Source organism: Patella vulgata, chromosome 1 (genome assembly GCF_932274485.2).
Source record: "Patella vulgata chromosome 1, xgPatVulg1.2, whole genome shotgun sequence".
NCBI classification, from domain to species: Eukaryota; Metazoa; Mollusca; class Gastropoda; family Patellidae; genus Patella; species Patella vulgata.
In genome coordinates this window covers 19497982-19521385 of record NC_065879.2, presented here as the reverse complement: position 1 = coordinate 19521385, position 23404 = coordinate 19497982, and the positions used below count along the sequence as shown (strand labels likewise).

The 23404-nt window shown below is 34.1% G+C and overlaps 1 protein-coding gene across 1 annotated transcript in view; it reads left to right on the top strand.

The window, feature by feature from the left end:
* The window catches only part of LOC126811940 (fatty acid CoA ligase Acsl3), a 41028-nt gene extending 37872 nt beyond the window's left edge, over positions 1–3156 (top strand). Inside the window, exon 11 of the mRNA XM_056098332.1 lies at positions 3087–3156. Coding sequence (XP_055954307.1) covers positions 3087–3156 — 70 coding nt within the window. The remainder of the gene's footprint in view (positions 1–3086) is intronic.
* The last annotated feature ends 20248 nt before the right edge of the window (positions 3157–23404 follow it).

The following is a 23404-nucleotide window of genomic DNA, read 5'->3' as shown; positions in this document are numbered from 1 at the left end:
AGGTCAGAGATCAATTCAATCATCTTATTGAGAATTTCAATCGATTGACAGGACTTTCACATATGTTTATATTTTCACCACTGAACCCCTCATCCAAATATGGACACTTTGACTGCCTTTAATTATGAAATTCGAAACATTCATATCTTTTTGAAAAATTTTTGAACGCTTTTTAGATTCTTAGTAAAAATATTGATTTGACCTCAGATTTTTCGTTAACTCAAGAGGAATTGTTAACAACGTTGCTCAGGCCATCTTCCCCAAGCCTTGGGTTCTAATGCTATATTTAGATGATGGTGTGAAGATGAGCCCTGACATATTTGGCTTCTAAAGCATCATATACAATGTATATATCGGATGATGTCGTGAATACATTCATGAATACATATATCCTCGGTGTTCCCAGTGATATCATTCCGTTCTATTCTTTGGCAGTTGGAGTTCTATGTAAGAGTAGGCTGTAGTGCTGCTGTCCAGGCAAAATGTCCCTCAGCACGCTGTAAGTTGTATGCCGGTCTTTATTAACCCACTCTAAGTGGTGGAGTAGTACGGAATGCTACCACTGGAGGGATACCTGGATAGAATACATATATTATTATTCTATATTTGTTTTGTTGTGTGAAAAGTATTATATTAGTTATATATCAATACAGAATTGTTTTCATAATCCATTAATTACAAATGGGTGTAGGGCCAAGATGCACATCTGAGTAATTTTAGTAGTTCCATAAAAGATTTAGACACAGAATTCTTCAATTTCCATTGGTTATTGGAGAACCGATATAATTATGTTCAATAAGATGTGAAGAAGCAATTTATTTTGTGAGAGATTTTAGTCGATTGAACTATGCAAATTATTATCTTGATTACCGTCATAGGCATAGGAGCTGGTTGGGGTGGGCTGGGTGCACTCACTACAGACCCCCTCTAGATTTGGTGAACCTGTCCATTTTTTTTTTCGGCATCAAATATCAAAATGAGACCATATAGAAATATAATTGTAAAATGAAATCGCTCACAGTTAACATTTTGAATACTATAATACTTAAGAGGAATACACGTTTTAGTTAAAATGGTTGATTCATACTGAAAATTTGGGTGACAAAGAAAATTTTCGGGCAGCAGCACCCTGAACTGAGATTGGCCTCCTACGCCTATGATTACGGTATGTATATATAACAGTATAAAAGAAGTGAATGGAGAAATAAATGGTCGACCCAGTAAGAGATAAATCTTCCTATTGCAGGTCTTTATTTTGGCTTCAAATGTTATATAAATTATTACTTAGACATTTATTCACAAGGCAAGCCCATAATCAACTCCCTAGACCACCGGATGGTCATGATTACTAAATAATATAACAATTAATAAATATCTTTATTATTTACATATCAAAATTATTGTACTTGCTGAATTAGTGTGATGTGTTTAAAACTAAGTTTTAGATAAAATATATATGTGCTGTGTTCTCTGGGTGAAGTTTTTATGCTTAGTGTGAAGGTCTGGTGTGCTCGGTGAGTGGACATAGCGTGAACAGTTTTATCAAATCTATTTTAAAGTATTAATTACTATTATTATTAGTTATTATTGGAATGATATATGTGAAAAGACTTTTTATTCTATTATATTTATTTCTTCCTGTCATGTTAATTCTGTTCTATAAATAGATTCACTAGCTTCCACACTTCATTTGATGAATAAAACAAAATCAATCACATGTTTATTTTCGCTACTTTATTCCAGCTAAACTGAAAGAGGCGGTGGGGGGTTAAGTGATCTAATGTATGCGCTTTAGATCATAGGGTTGTCTGCCCAACCTCATAGAATTTCTCAAAGGCCTCTGGTTTCCTCCCACTGCTAAAGACCCCTACTGGAAGTGACTTCAAGGAGCTAAGTCGCTAATATTTGGGACCTAGAAATTGACACAAATGGGTCGCAACGCATAAAATAATGTAATATGAATGTATAAACTGATTTACATTCAATCGTTTCCAATTTTACTCTAACTTCAAATCAGTTATGTTCGAAATACGCCAGAAGTCTCAATCAAATGGCAACCTCTAGCGCCTGGTTATTCCAGTCTACACCGATAGTATTTATTGTGCATGCTCCCCATATAAGAATATGACGTCACCGTTTGACATGACTTGTGGATTAGGTCTAGCCTCATTCTTCGAGTCCCTTGTTACGCATTATGGTACACGATTCATGTACCAAAGGTAAAATGTTTATTTTGTCTTAAATATTGGATATCAGAAGCCCATCTTTTCCCAAGATCAAAACATCAATGTTGATTTAAAGTGACAAATAATTCGTGTTTTCAATGTCGAAGACTTTGGACGATATTGAGTTAGAGACTTAGCTACTTTAATCTATGACGGAATCTGCAATGGTTTTTGGCTTTTAGACCTAACCCATATACATGTAGTCTCAAAAGAACTGAAGTATTGTTGATGCAATGTTATGCCGTATTCCTGTCAATTCACTCAGACAACCAGAATTGTATACTTATATTATTGGACTTGTTGGCTGCCTTATCTGCTTGACATTTGATTTCAGTATATCTTGCACAAATACTTTTTTAACTAATGGAAAACAATCTATTATTATCACTGACAAATCATCTGAAGACTTGGCCTTCTATACGGTGTCTCACAGGGCTCTATTTAGGGTCCAATACTGTTGAGTTTTTATACCTCGTCTCTATACCTAATATCTATTATCCTTATGCAGATGTTAAATTAAAGATGCTTTTGTTTGAATTAAGAGCCATTTGGAATCCTGTATCTGGGAAATACGAAAATGGATAAAAACAGCTTGTCAACAGTCCAAACCATGAGATCCACCTCGGCCATATATATGCCGGTCATGCCCGCTTGATAAAAATATTGACAGAAATGTCCCAGGACTCATCAGTCATTTTACACGCTGCAAAACTAGCATACTTTTCAAAACTCCATTTTCAAACATGACTGCGATCGACCTCCGCAATGTAACTATAAAGTTCTACGGCCTGTACAGAATATTACACATGTATAAAAGCCACATTATCTCATGATTTCAGATAATGTTATTTCTATCGACAGCATTTCTGTAAAACCAACAAATGCTACCAGAAACATTAGTGTAATATTTGATAGTCAATTAAACTTATAGACTCAATATTGTCAAAATTATGTTATTACAGAATGGAACTATTTCCAATATATCTCTGTAGTAACTCAGGAACACACTGTTCTTCTTAATTACGTTTTATATCAGGAATAGCTATATAAACACATGTACAAGTCTAGATGAACTTTAAAAATATGTCTTTCTATCTCTCTAAACTAACTCTAGAGCGGCAATCGAAACCACAACCCGAAGCCAGAGGTGACCGATGAGCTAGAGATCGAAGCGTGACACTCTCGACCACTAAGTCATTACACACACCCCCCACCCAGTCGGAGCGAGTTCTGGTCTTTTAAATCCCGGGATGGTCGTTTATTCATTATTTTATTGGTTAACTATGCCTGACTATGTAGAGAATTGGCCAAATATGTAAAAAAAAGAATTGAATTAATATATTTGATGGTTTGACAACATGTCTAGGAATCTAGATAGCATTTTATTTACGCTATCTGTTAGTCTCCAAAACCCCTTAATTGTGAAATAAGAATCATAATTTTAAAACAAATTAATTACGCTTTAAATAAATAACCGATTGTTTTTAGAATTATATATAGAATACTTTTATTGACATATAAATGTTCAATGGTATGGCACCCTTTCGCCTCTTTTAGATGTTTACAAACCGTCTCGTACTTTCCTAAAAATCTACAGAATAGTACTTTCCTATAGACATTTCCCTAATAAATGTACAGAATAGTACTTTCCTATAGACATTTCCCTAATAAATCTACAGAATAGTACTTTCCTACTGAAATTTCCCCATAAAATTAAAGAATGCTATAGTACTTTCCTATAGAAATTCCCCAACAATTCTTCAAAATACTATAGTAAATCTACAGAAGACTATAGTACTTTCCTATAGAAATTTCCCCAATAAATCTACGAATATTATGGTACTTTCGGATAGAAACTGCCCCATAAATCTACAGAATATTATAGTACTTTCCTATATCTGTAGGAAAGACTATAGTATTTGTCTTAAACTGTAGAATATTATTATACATATTCCACTAATGAAAATGCTGCCCGCAACCGCAATGGTATTTTAAAGGACTATGTTGTGCTTTTATGTGATAATGGATCCCGATGGAATGTTTTAAAACTCGGCGAGATTGTTAGGGTAGAAGGAAGAACCCAGTCGAATTCCAAAATTTTGGGGCTCGTAAGTTTCGAAAGCGTTTCGGCGTTTTATATTTCCGGTCATAATTTGACTTTTAAAGCTAGTATGATGAAATTTACAGTAGGACTTTTTGAAGAAAGTTGTTGACCCAGTGTTCATTTCTTCTGTCCCGTCTGGGCTAATGAAGACGGGTATGTACTCTATACAGTGTCCAAAAAGGGAAATTTTGCCCGGAATTCCAGCTGCCAACGTTTCTTTTACATACACATCCGAAGGACTATACGTTGTCTCTTGCCATCACTGAAAAGGCTGTAGGTCTATTTCCGAAGGCCACCTGCAGATTTCCTCAAGTTGATGAGATGTCAATACAGGACTAGCGCTAACCCTAACCCAAGACCTGGTGCTAACTCTAAACCGCAATACTCGGCAACAATCACGTTCTCTAACCCTGTTTACATCTCGTGACCCTGGGGAAATCTGCAGGTGGCCTTCGGAAACAGATCTGACCCTGACAAGTGGCGAATTCTATACTGACACTACACTTGGGATAAAATCAAAAGTACCGATACTATGCAAAACTGTATTTAAAGGAGCTAAGTCGCTAATATTTGGGACCTAGAAATTGACACATATGGGTCGCAACGCATACAATAATGTAATATGAATGTATAAATTGATTTACATTCAATCGTTTCTGTTTTTACTGTAATTTTTAATTAGTTAGGTTCTGCGAAATACGCCAGTATTCTCAATCGAATTTTAATCTCTAGCGTCTGATTATATTATAAGTCTACGCCGATATTATTTATTGGGCTTGCTCTCCAGATAAGAGTATAGCATCACCGTTTGACATGACTTGTGAAATATGCCTAGCCTCGTTTTTCGAGTCCCTTATTACAATTAGCGCTGAAACGCATTATGGTACACGATTTGTGTACCAATTGTAAAATGTTTATTTTGTCTTAAATATTGGATATCAGAAATCCATCTTTTCCCGGTAAGATCACAACATCAATGTTGATTTATACCGACAAATAAATCGTGTTTTCAATGTCGAAGATTTTGGATGATATTGAGTTAGAGACTTAACTACTTTAATTATTTCAAATTGTATTCACGTGGTTAAATCTATACTGTTTGAAATACATTTGTCCTGTAGTAATCTGATAACATTCTAGAGAATCCCACAAATTTCTAAAGGAACAGAGCCATATGTTTGTCTTTAGGACATTTAGTAGGGATTTCAAAAATTTGATAAGGCGAAAATTTCAATGGAAATTTGAAGAACAAAATCTGACAACAACTGTGGCGTGTGGAGGGTTCACAAGATAAGTTGGGTGAACCGACGGACACAGTTGGAAGACTATAAATATAAAGGAAACTTTTGAGGATATTCTTAATCAACCTTACCGACAATAAAAATAAGCGTGGTTGCGAAAATACAAAACTAATTGCGCTGGCTCACTATCCCTTAGCCTCCTGTTGGAACCCCGTGTCGGCTGAAAAAGTTCCTGGGGATGTTCCGATGTGGTTTCCCGTTGTCAGTGATGCAGGGTGGAAGGGCTGACAAGGAACAAAATGAAATGAAATGGGGTTTAACGTCCTACTGCTCTGCTCCGACTGGGCTAATGAAGACGTTCATACGCCATACAGTATGCTATGAGGGACATTTTGACCGGACAGCGGCACTACGACCTACTCTAATATCGAATTCCAACTGCAAAAGGATTTTTTTTATGTGCACGCCAATATCAATCTGAACGACAGACCCACCCTACCTGCAGATAAGTGACCATTTAATTTTCGTACGTTAGTTACGTACTCGCCAATGTGTACAAGGGACCTCAGTGTCTAGTTATTTGGATGAGACAATAAACCGAAGTCCCGTCTTCACCTTGACATGCGCGCAAAGAACTGGTGAGAGCTGGAATATGTGGGGTTTAACGTCCACTCGACACAAAATATGTCATTTCGGGACTAACACATGGTTCAATTTTATTCCAATAATTCGCTTGCGCGTGTAGGGGTGGGTCTTTAGCAGTGGAAGTAAACCGGAGGACCCGGTGAAAACACACGAGGTAGAATTCTAGGACATTGTCGTATCAGACCATTCCTAACTAACTAGAATTCGATGAATATAACAGAATAGAAGGGAATAGAATTTTAATATATCGAAAGTAGGCAGAAACGGTGTTGTTTGGACTAAATTTTCTAAATATCACACGGCATGGTGTGCTGTACGTAAAACTAAAACCCCATTTCATTTCATTTATCAAAATTAAAAAAAAAATGTTTTAATTATAATATGTGTTAAATAATTTTATTTCATAAAACATATATTTGGTAAACAAGCGTTAAATAATCTATGGTGTTCTATTTCAGCCGCGTCGCACGTCGCTTTTTTTCAATGTTAAAAAACAAATATCCATACCTGTCCATATTCCAAAACCGATCCGTTATAATTTAGTCACGGATGACCAGCAAAGAAAGAGATTCTTTATTTACGTCATATGACATTCGCGTCTACACGAGAATTGGGGAGAAATAGCGAGAGGTTGTTGTCAGGGTAAACGCTAAGCGATAATCCGTGGTTGATTGTTCTGCAAGAAAATAATGTCACCAGTCAGTATTGGAACCATTTACCGTTAGAGTGGACCCTTTCAACTTATAAATATTTAAACAAGCGAAAAGATGAGCGGCGTGGGCGTGAGTGATATATAGTGTTTATTTCTTTATTTTTTATTGATCAGAATTGTAAATGTTTTTGTGGAAATAAATAGGCATATTCTCTAGCCTAAATAAATGAAATGTTTTGTTTATTATAATATAGGCCTAGGCTTAGGCCTAGGCTAATCCTTAAAACTACAAGTTACGTATAAGTATAAGAAATTATAGAAATAGATTTCACTAAAAATAAACACACTTATTTGGATATACTACTTCTGAAATTTATTAACATGCTACGTTTCAATACACATACACTGCTGATACAGGTTTTTCGATCGTTATCAAGCTTGATACTTAATTGATATTGATAGTATCAGTGATAATATTAATTTATTTCTTGTGTTTTTCTTTAAACAGAAGAAAGCAAAGGGTAAAAAGAAGTCAGTGGCTGATTCCAGTGTAGCCTCACCGAAAGCATCAAAGAGTAACACACCTCTGCCCGATCCGCCTGATGAAGAAGAGCCTGCTCCAGTACCTGGTTAGTTATTGCTTAGTTTTATAAGCTTATGTTGAAGGGGATGGGGGGGGGATTTTATTGAGCCTAGTGGTGTGAATTTCGATTCCCCACTTGTTTGTGACAAGGAGTAAGGTTGCCTGTCCAACCCCCTGGGTTTTCTCCAGGTCCTGCTATAGCTAAAGACCCCTTTAGCATGTGAATTATTGAGATAAAACTGAACCATATGTTAGTCTGAAAATGACCCACCTTGTGTCAGGCAGACATTAAACCCCATTTCTGTGTGTGTGTGTCTCGCTTTTATAAACTTTAACACAAACTATTAGATAATTGATTTGTGTACCAGGAACTTTACACTACTTAAGAAGAGCTACTCATCTTGTTCTTGTGTTAGGGGGCGATGCTCTTTGAATAAAGACTAAGGCTCCAACATGAAATTTAACATGTTTATTCATTGAATAATTACAGACGTTGATTTTTGATATGTGTAATATGGTGCTAATGATGTTGTTCTTGGTTCATAGTACGCTCCTATACTTGTTTAATTATTATTGATTACTGTTCAAACAATCCAAATCAACGTAACATTTGTTTACTTTTATGGTCAGTTATTAAACTTACAATATGGACCAGGAACCGAGCATGATGTCATCATATCAGAAATCGAAGTCGTCAATCGATGTACAATTGTTCATGGAAAATGAATGCCAAGTTTTATATCAATCATTCTTAAATTGATTGAGGATTAGGCTTTTTTCGAAGAGCGTCACCCACAAGAACAACAAGACGATGTTCAGTGCTTGGGGATCTGTTCCTGGGTTAATAATTATACAGTTTCAAGCAACTATTCAAATTTTTTGTCTTATTTCTGGGAAACATTTTTTTTTTTAAATAAAAATACTGGGTAGATCTTCTGATCATTATAAGTCATTATAAGTTTCTGAAATATCTTTTTCAGAAAATGAAGTTCCAGAAGAGGTTCCGGTTGAACCTGAACCTGTGGTTGAACCAGCAATAGATAAAATAAATGTGGTAAGTCTGTAACAGCTTTAGAGAACCACTGTGGCTCAGTGAGTAAGACGTTGGTTCATTAACCTGGAGGTTCTGTATTTGATCCCAGTATTGGCTGAGAAAGTTCATTGTGATTTTCTGCTGTGGTTCCTCCTTGTCACAGGAGCAGGAGCGTGAGTCTGCAAGGGGCAATGTATAGTCATTTGGATGGGACAAAAAACAAGATCCCATGTACACATTGGCATGCTCGTAAAACATCTCTTGACAGTAGGAATTTGAAATAAGAGGTCATAATGCTGCTGTGTGGCAAAATTCCCCTAATGCCCTCTTTCATTAGCCGAGTCGATGCAGTACAGTAGGACGTTAAAGCCCATTTCATTTTGTAACAGATTAGTCCATGGGCTACTCACATGTATTGACTCAGATCTTGATTAAAACCCCGATGCTTTATTTATATAAACATTAAGCTATAATATTGTAAGAACTAAAATCGGTACTAGGATTTTAACTCCCAGCCAATGAAAATTCTGAATCCTTAAAATATATTAGTTGAAAGTAACGATGCGTTATTTGCATTATTCATTCAACTATAAAATTTCAGATTGATTATTTAACATTTAATTAAGAAAAAAAAATCAAAATATCAACGATACACATTGTCCCAGCTTGGATTTAATCGGACATAAAAAGAGCCTATCCCTTCTTTTCGCCCTCAACATTACATAGCAAAGCAGAATGATTGTCTTTGATTTTTATGTACATGTACATACATTTGTTAGGATTATGTTTTGAATTAATGTTTTATATTTTTTTTTTCAGTCTCAACTTATAACAGACAGAATTACAGTGGTTGGTTTAAAACCTGAAATGTGGACAGAAAAACATCATGAAGCCATTTTACGATTTATTGATGACCCAGATACCATGTTTATGGTTGCCTATAACGACCAATATCGCGGTTTCTCAATCGAATATTCTCTTCCATCGTTTAACGTGGAACAAATCTCATACTTTATTAAATCAAAGAGAATAAAGGAAGAAATAAACGGAGAAAATTTCTTCAAGATTGTACAATATGGAACAGTTAAAGGCATGCATATCGAGAGTTTGTTACGTGTTATGATGGGTATATATGCTCCGATATTCTTTGACAACACATCATGGCCAGACAGTATCCTTTTTGTTTCTACAAAATATAAAATATTACATTTTAATCTAAATTGTTTCACTGTCGATTAGTAATTTTTTAATGTAGTTGCAGTAATAAGAAGTGGCAGTCACGGCAGCTAAATGGGTAAGATACAGGCTCGCTAGTCTGGAGGTTGCATTTCGATCCCAGCATGGGCCGAGAAAGTTCATCAGGATTTTCCGACGTGGTTTCCCCTTGTCAGTGATGCAGGACGAACGGCCTGACAAGGACAGCTGTCTAGTTGTTCAGATGTGTCTAAAAGTTAAAGCAAGGTTCCGTGTATACATTGGCGTGGACGTAAAAGATCCCTTGGCAGTTGGAATTCGATATAAGAGTAGGCCATAGTGCCGCTGCCCGGACAAAATTTGCCTCATAGCACACTGTATGGCGGATGCCCATCTTCATTAGCCCATAGCAGAACAGTAGGACGTTAAACCCTATTTCATTTAAGATGTGATTATTACATCAAGGTGTTTAGGGGTTGGGTGGTGAACTGGTCGTTTAATCCCATCTCTTTCTTTTCATGTTATCCTTAATTGATAACAGGTATAAAAAATGACTTTTCTGCGCAGCTACACAAATTTCTGGCCAGTTTAACTGATACAAGATGGAAGCTAGAAGGTAAAACGGTTCTTTACATACCAACAGAAGGCATGAAAATACCCATAGAAAAAGCTGCTAAAAATAAAGAATTGGTCCAGCGATTAGAAAGTAAGTAAAATAATAAAGGGTCTTTTTATCCCTAACTTTATAAAGATGAATAAACCACTTCTCATTTCTGAGTCATGATTTTTAAATATCTAAAATGACCTAGTAAGTGTCGAGTGGATGTTAAACCCCATTTCTCTCTCTCTCTCTTGAAATGAAATCAGGTTTAAATAGTTTATTATAATGCCCTCTTTTTTGGCACAAATCGGACCATACTAATCTTCTTTGTCTACAAACACTAAGCTAGTTGACCAACATTTTAAGTCCTGAATCGACGATTTTAGTCGAAAACACTAAGTATACTTCGTGTAATTTGTTAAGTAGTTATTCTGCTTCCATTTGATAAAATTGAAACAAGTTTATTTAGTCTTTCTGTGTATGACAGATTGGTATGGCGCGATTTAGGGCAGAGATCTATTCTCGAAATATGTAGTAAATGGATGCTGTGTACTATGAGTGAGATTTTGCCCTGAGAGTGGTTCTTCAAGTAGTGTATAGTAGTGTTTTTTTTTGCTACCAATAAACTAGTGGAATTAACATGGTCGGGAATACCCTTGTTACTATAAAAAGAGATAGCTAGTTGTTATCTTTCTTCACAGTTTAGATTTAGTATATGTACCATAGCACAGGATCAAATAGAATCAATTACAATCTGATTAGAATATATATCTGTATTTCGTTACGTTGTTCATACTTTTGATGGCTTCCACTACATAGAGATCTGACTTGTTTAATTGGGGGTTGCATCAGTTTTTCTTGACACTATGACGTCAGTCATTCGATTAACAAATCAGCGTCTGTATTTCAAATGGGTATTCGGTATTATAACTTTTGCTTTGATTTGTTTTCCATTGCTGCAAATGTCTACCCATAGTTCCATGTGCCAGATGATAAGAACTCGACCCAGCAAACTATTTGATTGGCTAATGCCTCACATCAAAGACAATGCGGGTTATTTAACTACCATAAAAAAACAAAATAAAATAGGATCTGTTTGTTTTTTTTGTGTGTGTTATAATCACATTGAATTGATTACATTTATTCTACATTTATTTCAGCTGCTATGATCCACTGGGCTCGACAAATAAAAGAAGTGCTAAATAGTCAAGATGCCTTTGAGACGTCAGAGAATTCCGGTCCGTTGGAGGAAATAGAGTTTTGGAAGAATCGTTGTACAGATTTATCAGGCATCAGTAATCAGTTAGATAAACCAGGTGTTAAACGAATCACAGAAGTTTTAACACTGGCCAAATCATCTTATGTCACACCATTTCTGAAACTCTCTGGTCAAATCAAGGTAAATTAAAATCTCTAGTTAAATCAAACTCATTTAAACTCCCCAATCAAAGGAAAATTAAGGTAAATTGAAATCTCTAGTCATATTTAGATAATTTAAACTTTCTATAGTCAAATCAAAGTAAATTATACTTTCTAGTCAAATCAAATTAAATTATACTTTCTGGTCAAATCAAGGGAAATTAACCTCTCTTGTAAAATCAATGAAAATTCAACATTCTATTTAAATTAGCGTAAATTAATACTCTCTATTTAGATTAAGGTAAATTACATTCTCTATTTAAATTAAGGTAAATTACACTCTCTATTTAAATTAATGTAATTTATACTCTCTAGTCGAAAGGTACATATATACTCTCTAGTCAAATCAAGGTAAATACATACTCTCTATTCAAGTCAAGTTAAATTTAAATTCTTTACTCAAATCAAGCTCATTTAAACTCTCTTGTCAAATCAAGGTAATTTCAACTCTGATTTTATTTTCATTTTCTATTATGTTTTGTAGGATGGTTCTCATCAGGCAGAAAGTAATTTAAAATTTTTAATGGTGTTAAAAGATCCATGTCATGAACTGTCAGACGCCAAACCTAAAGACATTCCTGCCATGATCCCTAAAATACTCAACCTCATTCGAATGATCTGGGTCAACTCCGAATTCTATAAAACACGAGAACGATTGACGGGTATATTGAAAAAGGTAAGTTGGTGTTTTGATAATATTCGGGAGCTGAAGTAGCTCAGTGATTAAAGCGCTTGTTCACCAACCTGGAGGTACCATGTTCGATCCCGCTGTTGGCAGAGAATGTTGATCAGGATTTCCCAGTGTGGTTTGCCCCTTGTCAGTGGTGCTGGACCAAAAATAAAGGCAATGGGGTGTTGAATGGTTTAATTCATGCACTTCAGACCATAAGGTCTGCCATGGAGTCAAATGTCGTGGTACATAACAAGAACTAGTATCGTCTGTCCAACCTCCTTGGTTTTATACGAGTCCTCCGGTTTCCTCCCACTGCTGAAGACAACTGTGCGCAAGCAAGTCATTGAGATTGAATTGAATCCATATGTAGGTACAGAAATATCCTAGTTTGTTTCGTGTGGATGTTAAACCCCATTTCTCTCTTCTGCTGATAACTTCCGATATGAACCCACCCGATAATTTTTGTTTGTTTTTCTAAAATTTAGATGAGTAATGAGATAATAAGACGATGTTGTAAAGAAATCAGCCTGGAGAAAATATTTGAAGGTTACGTTACGACTGGTAAACAGAGTCTACATGAATGTATCGATTGTTGTCAACAATGGAAAGAAATCTACGATCGGGTATGTTCATTATTTTATTATTATTATTATACAACACTTATATAGCGCTATCTTCCACATACGTGTTCAGGTGCGCTTCACAATAAATACATGTATAGAAAATATATGTATTTATATGTTATCTGTATGTAATGTTATTTGATGTAAGACTTAGTAAGAGGTGTTTTGTATACCACTATATTAGTATAAAGTATAGTTTGACAAAGAGGGGAGCCATGGTCGCTCAGTCAGTGAGTAAGACATTGGCCCTCTAACCTGTAGGTCTGTGTTCGATCCCTATGTTGACTGAGAAAGTTCATCAGGATTTACCTTCATGGTTCCCCCTTGTCAGTGGTGCAGGACATAGGGCCTGGCAAGAGCCAATGTATAGTTGTTCAGATGGGACGAAAAACCGAGGTCCTATGTATATATTGGCATGCAGGTAAAAGAACCATTGACATTTGGAATTTGATGTATGAGTGGGCCGTACTGCTGCTGTCCGTGCAAAATTTCCCACATAGTACACTGTATGGCATACGCCTGTCTTCATTAGCCCAGTCGGAGCTCAACAGTAGGATGTTAAACCCCATTTCATTTCTTATAGTTATATAAATAGAGGATTATTTATTATTATAGTTTGACAAAGAGTATAGTTTTATTTGTTTTATTTCAGACGTCTAAACTACATCACAAGTTTTCGCCGTCTGGATGGATTTTAGATAAAAGTAGCGTATTTGCTCAAGTTGATGCCTTTATACAGAGATGTAAAGATTTACTGGAGGTGAGGCCAATTATAGATTAATTACGATTTGTTGCTTGAGCATGGCACTGGCTGGCTAGTTAGGAGCTCTCGGGTGGGATTCCAGTGAGAGGCCAATTAATTATAGTTTATGATTTGAAGCTGGAGCCATGGGGGCTCATGGAGTATGAGGTCTCGGCTTCTTTACGATTTTATTCTTTCCAGAATTTTTCCGAGTGTAGACAGAAATGTTGCTTTCTGAGCCAAATACCCAAATCTCACTTTCCGCCATTAACTAGGATGTTTTTGTATTTGTATTTATCAAATATAGGCTACTAACTGTGTTGTATCACTTTTCATTAATTTAATCATCAATTACATCAAATCCATGTCCACATTCTTTATCTTATAAACACTGAACTATCAGATAGTGTCCCTAGCAACGTAAGTTCTAGTTGCACATACATGTCCAGATAAAACGAAAATGAAAGTTACTTATCCAATGTCATAACAGTGGTCGTAAGTTAATTATCGAATGTCAACATTTATTTTTGTATGTTTCTTAAACTGACTATTCGTTGTTTGTAGGTGTGTGAGGCACAGATTCATTTCGCTCGATGTGAAGATGGTAATAAGACGGAGATGCCACATTTTGCGGGTCAGAAAGGACCCGAGATTGCTCGTGGTATTTTAGATATAGAAACACAGTTTGAAAAGAACTTACAAATTTTACGTAATGTGAAGAAAACAATCTTGGATGTTAAAGCAACTTCCTGGCATGATGATTATAACAGGTAATTAATTATTCCATCATATATTCTTTTATTTGGTTTCTCTTAAATTCTCAGATCCTCAATTAAACATTCATTATGCAAGAGGTAAATCTACCTATTGCAGGTCTTTCTTTAGACCTGAAATGTTATATAAACTATTAGACATTTATTAACATAAAACATGATCAACTCTCGATGCCATCTGACGGGTCCGATCATCATTGGATTTGAATCCAATCTGGCCCCGAGTTCACAAAGCATTCTCAGACTTAAGTTGAGAATTTACTCACCTTATTTTAACTAAAATATAGCCCTTTATAATAATTTTGTTGTTTGAATGTTACCGATATATCAATAAGAAACTATGTGCAAAGTTTTGTGTTTCTGCATCAAAGATATTTCTCATAAACAGTGATTGAAAGTTGAGTAAATCTGAGAATGCTTTCTGAACTCGGGGCCTGCTGTTTGAGATAATTAAACTCAAAAATGGATAATCAAGACTTTGTTAATTATCGTGACATCAGTAACAATGACTATCGAAGCTACAGAGATTTTAGAATAAGGTTTTCTCAGTTTAGAGTGAAGCAATTTGACTGAAATTTTCAGAATAATCCATTTTCATGTATTTTTTAGGGATATTGAATTCATCGCAAACTACAGTATTTTTTAGGTTATTTTTAAATTCAGTCAGAATATTGTTTTCACATATACTTTTTAAATGATACATATTCTTCTTATTGAAGTCTTTAAAATGGTTTTTATCAGGTTTCCATCCTGGTGTTAAACATCTTTTATATAAATTGATTGTTTTATTTTAATCAGGTTCCGGGCTGGTATTAAAGATCTAGAAGTGATGATGCAGAATGTGATAACGTCCGCATTTGATACCGTAACAACAGTCGAAGCGGGTATAGAATTACTTGATATATTTATGCATCTCAAATCACGGGAGGTGAGTAGAGTTACTGTTCTTGAAATTAGTACATTACGAAACATCTGTTGAGGAGAGATGTTTTTGTTATTTTGTTGATATTTTTTTTAGAGAAGATTTTGACTCTTAAACCAATCAAAAGGTTGCTTTCTTAAGATACTTCAGTTTAAGTTTAAATCTACATTTAGATATTTATAGCCTATCCAAAGAACTATACATAAAAAGGCAGTTGGCGTTTTCTGTTCAGGAGGCATGTTATTTTGTTTATATTTTTTTAGAGAAGATTTTACTCTCAAACAATTAAAAAGACTGCATTCTTACATTCTTAAGGTACTTCAGTTTAAGTTTAAATGAAATCTACATTATATTTTCAGGCTATCCGAAGAACTATAGATAAAAAGACAGTTGACGTTTTCTTCATGTTTAATGATGAACTCAACGCAGTGAAGAAAGAACTCACGCATAAAACAGTCACTTTAAGTCCTTCACATCCTAAATTCTCAGGTTCCGCCCACTGGGCTCGGACATTGAAGAGAAGAATTGAAAGAGGCATGATGGTAAGTTTATTGTGTCAGTCAGGGTGGTGTGGATGGGTTATTCATCTTTATAACATTTCGGGTTAAAAGACCCTTTATCAAGTGATATTCTTTTAAGTGGAATCTTGGCTCTCTCATTTCCATAATAATACAAAAATAACTTAAAATATGACGTCATAATAAGATGACATCATAATTTGATGACATCACAGTAACTGAAGTCTATTTAGGCATCAATAGGTGTCTTTATTTGCATAAGGCTGGGCAATTCTTCTGAGAACATCTGATACCACTGCTCATGCCTATTCTACTTAGTTAGAACATCTGATATCACTGCTTTTTTTTTTATTTTGAGAGTCCACATAGCCTTTATTTCCAGTTGCACTTGTGTATAATAATGATATTTATATGTTTTATTTGTTATAGGTTTTAGATCGAGCTCACTTTCTACCGTCTATAGGATCAGGGGAGGAAGTTCGAACACAGTATTCACATCTTAGTATAGCACTAGAAGAATATATACGTAAGACTTTCTATGAATGGACAACAACTGTCGATAAGGTAAGTTTTGTTTTTAACGATGAATAAAATATTTAATCTCTCTTACTCTCTCTACTTAAAGCGCAAAAAAGCACAACTTGTTCTAAAAAATACATTTCTCTTAAAGATACATTATGTAAGAGCTAAATCTGCCTATTGCTCATCTTTCTTTTGGCCTCAAATGTTATATTAATTATTAATTATACATCTGTTCACATGACAAACCCATAATCAACACCCTAGACCATCGAGTGGGTGTGATTTTGAACAGATTGAAACAGTAGCAATGAAAATCTAGACTACGCTATTATTCAAACATTCATAATTTTGCTCAGAATGAAGTAATTTTACTGAAATTTTCAATTTATTCCTTTTTCATTATCTATTTTTAAACTATTATAGCAAGAACTGATAATTCTTTATCTAAATTTTACATAATGTATCTTAAATGCTTTATTTCACTTGGCAATTCTATTCTAATATCACACAGTAAGGAATTCCTATTATATATGGATCAAGCAGACACAGTTGTGAAAGGATCACAAATTTTTATGTGGGTTCTAACCAATAATAACGTTAATTAATAATTATGTCTTCCCCTTTTTGCAGCTTAATATTTCTGTTCCAATATAAATGACCACATTAAAATCATACTTGTTATATTTATTTGGTATAATTATTAAAACATTTCATTTTATTGGCTGTTTTTGTGCAATTTAAGACCATTTAGTAAAATAGGTGGAAATTATGTTTCTGAGCACCAAAATTGCCGATGGTCTCCCTGGCCTTGCTCCACCACCACTCTGAGAGATTGTTAAACGATTATTTCTGTATATTTGTTGTGAATTCATCTGATAAAGAATTTATCTTGTTATATTCTACTACCATCACTCACTCTTTATTTCTTCTTTTTCTCTCTCCATTTCTCTGAAAATAGGATCAGGTAATATTGTTTGTATTAAATTAATTCAAATAGTTGATGTTGAACTGGACCACTAAAACAGACAAATGTCCATTTTTATTTTGTTGAGTGGTGAAATGATCTAACTCACCTGTAGTCTATACAAGTCAATGGTTTCATCCCTAATTTATGAGTGGCTTACCTACCCCCATGGGTTTTCTCTGGGTATTCTGGTTTCCTACACTTTTAAAAAAAATACTGAGTGTACAAGCAAATTATTGAAAGATCATGTGTCAGTCCTCAAATAATCCAGTTAGTTTCCCTGTAGTGGTTTCATCATAGTCTAAAATTGTGTTAAATTGTTTTTTGTTTTTTTTAAATATATTTTAAGATGAGTTTTGGGTTTCTTCAAATATTTGCATGTTAAAAATTAAATTATATTGTTTTGTTATATAAAAGATAATTAAAGTTTTTAATTTTTGTTATTTTTTCTAATTACAAATGTTGATTTTAATTCTCAATATCAATATTTATTAAGATACTTTTTTCAATATAAACCTTATTTAATTTAGTGATAAATAGACTAATGAGTTTGTTAGGTTATAATGGCAAATTATTAAAATGGTTACCCTTTTTCCTGCACCACTTGTAAATTATTCAGGTGGAAATACACAATTGAATGGAATACAATTACTGTTTATTACTTAGTGACATTTCGACTAGATTTATCAAGCATTATTGATAATTATTGAACATTATTATATGTATCTGAACAACAACAAATAGAACTTAGTTAATGACCAATCAGAACCATGCCTTGAATACTTTATAAATTAATTAATTTAGAAATATTATGGAGATGTTTATGGTATTCCAGTAGGTTGGTTAAACTAAAGACATGTTTCTGTATAAAGTTATTTTATTATATATATGCTATTTATAGGAACCCCATAAACAATTAGAAGCTGCATTAATGTGTAGAAGTGTGGAGAGACCACCCATGTTAGATATTAAATTTAACAAGTAAGTCTTAATTTAACAAATCTTTATAATATGTCACCCATTAAACATGGGAGCCACATTGGCTCAGTAAGATGCTGGCTTGCTAGTCTGAAGATCGCGGGTGGACAGGCAACCCTACTCCTTGTCACGTACAATCGGGGAATCGAAACCCTGTCAGTTGACTCAATGACAGAACGTATGACACCGCGCAGCGCGCACATGCTAACCATTCGGCCATCCAACCCCCCAAACCACAATCAAGCAACCCCTTTAAGCATTGCATGAATAATATTAAACCATGCAAGAGATAAATCTTTATAAAATTAATTTGAATAATACTTAGACAGATCTGGTGGTAGCCATTTTGATTTTCCATACAAATATCTCACAGATTGAGAAACATTAATGGCACCGTTGTTATTTTTTTTTTTTTTTCACCCAATCTTTTAATATTGATTAATTATTGAGATTGAATTGTTTTATTTTAAATTATATTTGTAGACAATTATTGAAAATGTTTCAAGAAATCCACTACTGGGAGAGATTGATGTTTGAGATTCCCCATTACGCAGCCGCTGTTTACGCTAAACGTGAAGATTTACGTGGACTTAGAGAACATGTACTACTGGTTGTTAGAGATTATAACAGGTAAATTGGTAGTCTAGAATATAAAGCTCTGCAGAGTATTTTACTGTATCTTTACTTTTTGGATGTATTTATTTTCCATCCATCTTGAATAAAACTAAAATGGATGAAACTAAAGGTAAAAATTAAAAACATTTGCTTGATATTTTGTTTGAAATCTTTTCAATGGTAGTGGTACAGAATAAGATTGAGCTTTGAATCCTCTGTGGTCTCTCTAATCCTGTTTATGATGAAAGGACCTAATTAAATTGTTATGGAATGTTAATTATCTTTTGTTTTATTTGATCAAATTATTCTATTTATTAAGGCAGACTAAGTTTTGAATCTACTGTGGCCCCTCTAATCCTTTTTATAAACAAAAGACCAAATTAAATTGTTATGAAATATTTATTGTCTTTTGTTTCATTTCAAAGAATGATTTGAAATCTTTTCTGTACAACAAATTGAATTTTAAGTCCACTGTGGGGCTCTCTAACCCTTGTTTTAAGAAAATAAATTGAATGAAATGTAAATTATTATTTATTTCATTTTCACAGAATTATTGCTGCTTTATCAGAAGAAGAAAGAGGATTATTCCGAGAAAGGATTCGATTCTTGGATAAAAAGATTCAACCAGGTTTAAATAAATTAACGTGGGCCTTTAAAGGAAGTTCGGATTATTTTGTGAACGAGTGTCGTATACAGGCCAGTAAAATACAAGCGATAGTAGACGATTATAAAGGTGCCAATATGACAATCAGTATGCACTGTTGTAAAATAAGTGAATTGTTGTTAGTTAAAATAGACAGTAAAAAAGTTTACGAGAATCTGGAATTTGATGAGGATCAGGTAAGAAATAAACTGTTTAACACATGACACAATTATATGGAATACAAGTTACTTAAATGGTTATTTGTGCGGATGTTTGGACGATGGTTCTTGCATCTTTATCAAGCAAAGAATGACGCTTAGATAATTTGATTTCAAGGGAAGGGGGATTTTACATAGGCTAAGCCTGTTACTCAATCCCATTCAGATATCCTGATTAAAAATAATGATTAAATATAATATTTTTAAAAAATTCAAAGTATTGAATGATCTCCCCTTTATTTTTCAAAACACTAATTTGTAGGGATTAAGGCATCCACAATAATGTATTCTGTTAGTAAACTGACTCAAATAGAAAATTACCGTAACACATAATCACATAAGATCACATTAATATTTCAGTAGAAGGTTACCTATATTTTTGTTTGAATTCTATTTATTTCAAATTACCTCCCCATTTAATTTTCAAAACTAACTTCTGACAATGAAGATATCCTAAAAAAAAATTTTTTTTTTTTTCACTGGAGTAGAAAATACTTTTCACACACTCTACCAGATCCATATTTTCAATACAATTCTATTTATTTCAATGTTTACACCTGATTATCTCCCTTTAGTCTTCAAAACATCAAAAACATAAATTTTAAGGGACTAAAAGATTTCCACCATTTTTTTTTTTTTTTAATGGTATTTTTTAAAAAAAAAAATTCTATTTACTTCAGATTATCTCTCGATAGTCCCTTTTATGCCATATTATCTCCCTTTAATCTTCTAAATATCAAATCCAAGAAAATGCACTATTGAAATGTTTATTTGCAGGCACATCATCGTGAGATTATCCGTAAAAGATTAAAACAGACACATGTGGATATAATCAACAGTATGAGACAAACGTATGAAGTCTTTAAAAACGATTCAGCCGAGGTAAGAAAAAAGCTAAACATTACGGGATACTCGATTAAAAGTTCCAGATTTGATTTCTCTCCATCGCAAAAATGCAGATAAAACCACGCATTACATTTTGAAATCTGACAAAGAGTAGGTGAAAACGATGCTGTCCGGGCCAAATTTCCCTTACAGCACACTATATGGTGTATGCCCGTCTTCATTAACCCTGTCAGTGCAGAGCAGTAGGTCGTTAAATCCCATTTCATTTCATTGACATGTTTTACAGGCAAATAAGAGTTCTATCTAAAATATTTACTGTAGAAAAAGTTATTCTACTGGCAAGATGCAGTCTCATGGGATCTCATAATGTTAATATTTGATGTTGAAGAATATTGTGTATTTCAGGTAGGGTTGCCTGTCAAACGTCATGTGTTTTCTCCTGGTCCTTCGGTTTCTGATCACAGAGAATTATTGAAAAAAATGCAACCATATCTTAGTTCCGAAATGACATAGTTTGTGTTGAGTGGACATTAAATCCTCCCTCTCTCTCTCTCTCTCTCTCTCTCTCTCTCTCTGTATATAACATTGTTTACTTCAGGTTCAACAGAATTGGTATCGTTACACCAAGAAGATGGATAAAATGGTTGAAGCAGCATTCAGATTAAATGTTAAATCATCTTTACAAGAATTATCTAAAGCTATAAACGGTGACGGCAAGTCGGCACCTAACCCACTGTTTAAAGTACAAGTTGTTTTAGAGGGAGATAAGGTGAATAATCATACACTAATATTTCAATATAGAAACCAATGTTGTTATGTGGGTTGGATGGTCCAGCGGTTTAACGCGTGCAGGTGAATTCCCAAGGTCTGTCATTGAATCAAGTGACATGGTTTTAATCTCCCTCTTGAACGTGATTAGGAGTAAGTTCGCCTGGTTTTCTACCACTGTTAAAGACCCTACGCGCAAGCGAGTTATTGAACTAAAATTGAACCATGTGTTAGTCTGGAAATGACCTAGTTTGAGTTGAATGGACTTTAAAATAGAACATTACTGTGATTTGCTCAAAACAGAATTTAAATAATGTATCTTGAATGAAATAATATTTATATTAAAAACAAAAAAACCCAGAAAAATTTTAATATTGTTTATTTCCCCCCCGCCCGCCATTTCCTATAATTTCTTATCTATGTTGTTGTTTTTGTATTTGTTTTGTATTAAATGAATGAATGTTTGTTTTTGCAGGTTGAGTTTTCCCCGACGTTAAAACAGTTAGCTACAATTGTTAGTAATATTAGTAATCATTTACGTGAGGCAATAATAGATATAGAAAGATTACCAGATATATTAACACGTGGTAGAAGAAAATCAGCTGTAAGTATTGCTAGAAAACGTAACCAGTATTCTGGTTCATGTAAGGGATTAGCCAATAAAACTGTCTCTTGTGGCGAGTTCTTAGTGTGCAGTGCAGGAAACAGTGGGTAGACATTCACATCGAAGACAAAGCATTTTCAAATACCCACTTGAAATATCAACACTGAGTGGTTAATCAAATGTTTGACGTCATAGGGTCAAAAGCCGCTTGTTTGACCCTGACACGACCTTCCACTGCAACCGGTCAGATCTTCATGTTGTTGAAGCTATCGAAAGTATAAAAAAATGAAACGCAATATGAATCTGTATTTGCATTTTTTCAGAAATTATCAAATTTAAGCTAAGATGAAGCCAAATTGATTGTTTAAAATTTAATTAAGAAAACAAAACCAAACTATCGACACCAGATAATATCCTGGTCCCCCGAGTTCACAAAGCATTCTCTGACTTAACTTAAGAATTGTTTATCTTATTTTAACTAAAATACAGTCATTTATAAAACTTTTGTTGTTTTAATGTATAAAATACATCAATAAGAAACTATGTGCAAAGTTTTGTATTTCTGGATGAAAGATATTTCTCATAAACAGTGATCGAAAGTTGAGTAAATTCTTAACTGAAGTCTAAGAATGCTTTGTGAACTCTGGGCCTGAGTTGGATGCACTTAATGATAAAATGAGACCCATCAACAGGCACTGGATTATGTTGACCATGCGGCCCATTCATCATATCTTTTTAAATACTGCATGAAATTAACCATTTTAAGACTAATATTTATTTTAGAATTAGAAGCAGACTAAATCTATTTATTTTAGGTCAATTAAGTAATAGATTATAGTTCAGTAATAAGTTCTAGATAATAGATTATAGTTTAGTTACAAACTATTAGATATGTACCTTCTGTTTTTTACTTGAAGAATTACATTTATCTTCAATTTCATTTTGTGCAAATATTATAATCACTTTTAAATCCATTTGTGTATTTTATCTGTCTTACAGGAACCAGGAGCTAAACCTCGAAGTATAGCGGAAGAAATCACCAGTGAAAACGAAGTGAAGAAAATACAAACTGTAGTAAATAAGGGTATGCAAGAAAACGCGGAGAATTTACGAAAGTATCTGAGCGGTTGGGATGAATTCAGGGAAATCTGGGAAGTGCAGAAGGATGCTTTTATTCGACGATATCAGAAATTTAACCCATCTGTTAATTCTTTTGATGCTGATATTCAGAGGTAAGTAGACTTCTTGAAATTATCTCCCCATTGTCTTCATATTTTTCAGATTATCTCCCTTTAGTC